The following is a 3,118-nucleotide window of genomic DNA, read 5'->3' on the forward strand; positions in this document are numbered from 1 at the left end:
TGACAACATTCACAGAAAGAAAGAAGATGTCTTCAATTTCACGTTGGTGAACTTCAATCATTTGTTGTACCGAGATGATCGAATTACCAATGAACCTTTCATCTTGGCGTCCCAAGCAGAGCAAGTTTGGTATGTTGCAGACCCATTACAACCAGACTGGCAAGTCGTGGTGACGATGTCTCAAAGAGGTTTATTTGATATGAGTTCAACTGATCCACAAATCGAGCCATACATGAGCCAACAATTGGAAGAAAATATAATGCTTTGTGATGAAGAACTTGGTTGGGTGAGGGAAGCCGCAGAAGGGGAAACAGTTGATGTTCAAATAGGCTGATATGTAATCAACATTAGTAATTCAATTAAGGCCAAGGTTGTAGTTAATCATCAATTTCTTAATTTACTTTGTCTTTGTAATTGTATTAGTTCAATTCATGTCATATTATAGTTGATGACAAACCATTGTCTATGTTTCTAATGTCAATTAATGTTATATTGCTTGCAGATTATTATGGGAAGGAAGAGGAAGCCTGATCATCCCCAGCGCATGATGTCTGATGTGCTACATAACAGGACATCAGTAGCACCACCATTAGAGGAGGCATCACATCGGCCAGCATCGGAGGGGCCATTAGTGCCACCACCATCTGAGGGGCCATTACCACCGTATCGACCACCATCAGTGGCACCACAGCAGCTACCATGTACTCGGCCTCCACGCCTACCATCGGTGCGTCCACCATCAATGGCACCACAGCAGCTATCATCATCAGCTTATGAGCCATCCGCAGGTATTTAAATTTGCTTTGATTTGCATGAAAATTATTTACACATACATTTATTTATGCTCATTATATATAACTTGTTTATTCTCATTGTATTTTGTAGACCCTTCGACTTCTTCACAGCCCACATCAGGTTTATTTGATATGATTTGTATTCACATTATTTAAATTTGCATTTGGTTGTTACCATTGCATATTGTTTATTATTATTGTATATCGCAGGTCATATTAGTTCTTCATCAACCTCGACTAGGCGTGGTAGAGGATGTGCCAAGGGCATTAAAGAGTGGGGTACTGGTAAAAAGCTGCACATACAATTTGATGGAAATTACTGCCCAATAGGGGATAACGTGGCCAAGTTAACTACTCAACTTGGCATTATTGTCCGGAATGGTAACATTGTTCCTCTTACTTTTGTTGACTGGAACAGTGTGCCTGATGATATTGTTGATGCTATCTGGAAGGATGTGAAGGTAAAAGTATATTTTTGTCCACAAATTCGAATTCCAAATTTGTGTTATACTTAGCCTTAAACTTTGTGTTTTATAGGACAATTTGAATATATGTCCAGAGGAGTACAAGCCAATCTGCATGAAAAACTGCAACAGCATATGGAAGGATCACAAGAACAAGCTTAAGGCTAAGTATTTCAAGCCTAGAAGCTATGATCCTAATCTGAAGGATGATGTTCCTATGAACGTTGTGCCAAGCCAGTGGGAACAACTTGTAGAGTATTGGCGTACTTCCGATGCTGAGGTATACAATTACGTTATATTTATGATATGTAAACATACAAATCATATTTACATACTTACATTTGTTGAACTTGTTATAGAAAATTGCAAGTAGGAACGCTAAAAATCGGCGAGCTCACGGCATAGCTCATACCACAGGGCGTACTACTTTCTCTCAGATACGGCATGAGGTTTACATTTTATTGTTTTATTTTTCTATATAAATAAACATTGTATATTTGCAAATTATTTGGATTCTAATTTTCATATTTCTAAAAAAAAATTTAGATGACCAGTAAGGGGGAGTCTACTGATAAGATGAATGTTTGGCTTATGACACGTAGAGTAGATGACCCAGAGGTTATCCAGACCTTGGTAGTTTCCAAACACCTTTGATTGTATTTAAAGTTTATTTTTTGTGTGTCAACCATCTTAATTTCGCGTATACTTGTGTGTCTTATTCAATACAGGATGAGTTTAATCGTCAACTCTCTATGCTACCTGAGGATGGTCGGACTTTGGAGGCTAGGAATGCCATTTTCCATGAGTTGATAGGTCATGACAGACATGGATATTGTCGCACATACGGGAGAATCGTGCCTCGGAGAGTGGTGTATAAGGATGGTGCTGGGCCATCACAGTCAACACCCCATCCATCGACTATTGATCAGATCACGCATCAGGTTCGTGCTGAGCTAAGGGATGAGTTGAGGGAGGAGCTGCGAGCAGAGTTCTCTACACATTTGCAGCAGATGAGAGCTGAGATGATGGCCCTTGTGTCACAGGGGGCGAGTGTGGATCCCAACAGACAGGTTCCATATAAACATCACAATTGTTTGATAGTTCAATTTTCACTCAAGATTATGTATGAAATTCGAATATGATTAACACATTATGCACTGACTAACATAGGTTCCTGATGCATCGAGTGGCCACCGGGCATTTAGGGAATCTGCAGAAGCCGAGAATCCATATACACCACCACCAGAAGATCAGGTATAAAATTTATCTTTGCATTCTAAGCTAAAATGCATCTTTGCGTTCTTTACTTGAATTCGAGGCGTTAACGCCCCAAAATCACCAAACGGCGTCGGTTTAGGACAAAACTTGGCACACACGACCACCTAGGCACGAGAGACTTGTGGGAGAAGACGGGGCTCGAATCGGGTTCCCGGTTTGGGAGTTAGAGTCGGATTTCACTTTAGGCAAACTACTTCTTTAAGAAACTTGAATTCGAAGCGTTAACGCCCCAAAATCACAAAACGGCGTCGGTTTAGCACGAACCTTGGCACACACGACCGCCTAGGCACGAGAGACTTGTGGGAGAAGACGGGGCTCGAATCGGGTTCCCGGTTTGGGAGTTAGAGCCGGATTTAACTTTAGGCAAATTACTTCCTTAAGAAACTTGAATTTTAGGAGTTAACGCCCCAAAATCACCAAACGGCGTCGGTTTAGCACGAAACTTGGTACACACGACCGCCTAGGCACGAGAGACTTGTGGGAGAAGACGGGGCTCGAATCGGGTTCTCGGTTTGGGAGTTAGAGTCGGATTTCACTTTAGGCAAACTACTTCTTTAAGAAACTTGAATTCGAGGCGTTAAC

At 41.2% G+C, this 3,118-nt stretch overlaps 1 protein-coding gene across 1 annotated transcript; it reads left to right on the forward strand.

Annotated features, from left to right (window-relative positions):
- Positions 1-1,545: 1,545 nt before the first annotated feature.
- On the forward strand, positions 1,546-2,518 carry LOC145820057 (uncharacterized). Its single transcript, XM_082914522.1, has 4 exons — positions 1,546-1,707; positions 1,805-1,891; positions 1,987-2,328; positions 2,429-2,518. The coding sequence occupies exons 2-4, from the start codon at positions 1,805-1,807 to the stop codon at positions 2,516-2,518; spliced, it is 519 nt and encodes a 172-aa protein (XP_082770648.1). The 5' UTR covers positions 1,546-1,707.
- Positions 2,519-3,118: the final 600 nt, after the last annotated feature.

This window comes from Camellia sinensis, chromosome 1 (genome assembly GCF_055761805.1).
Source record: "Camellia sinensis isolate YWXY chromosome 1, ASM5576180v1, whole genome shotgun sequence".
Classification (NCBI taxonomy): Eukaryota; Viridiplantae; Streptophyta; class Magnoliopsida; order Ericales; family Theaceae; genus Camellia; species Camellia sinensis.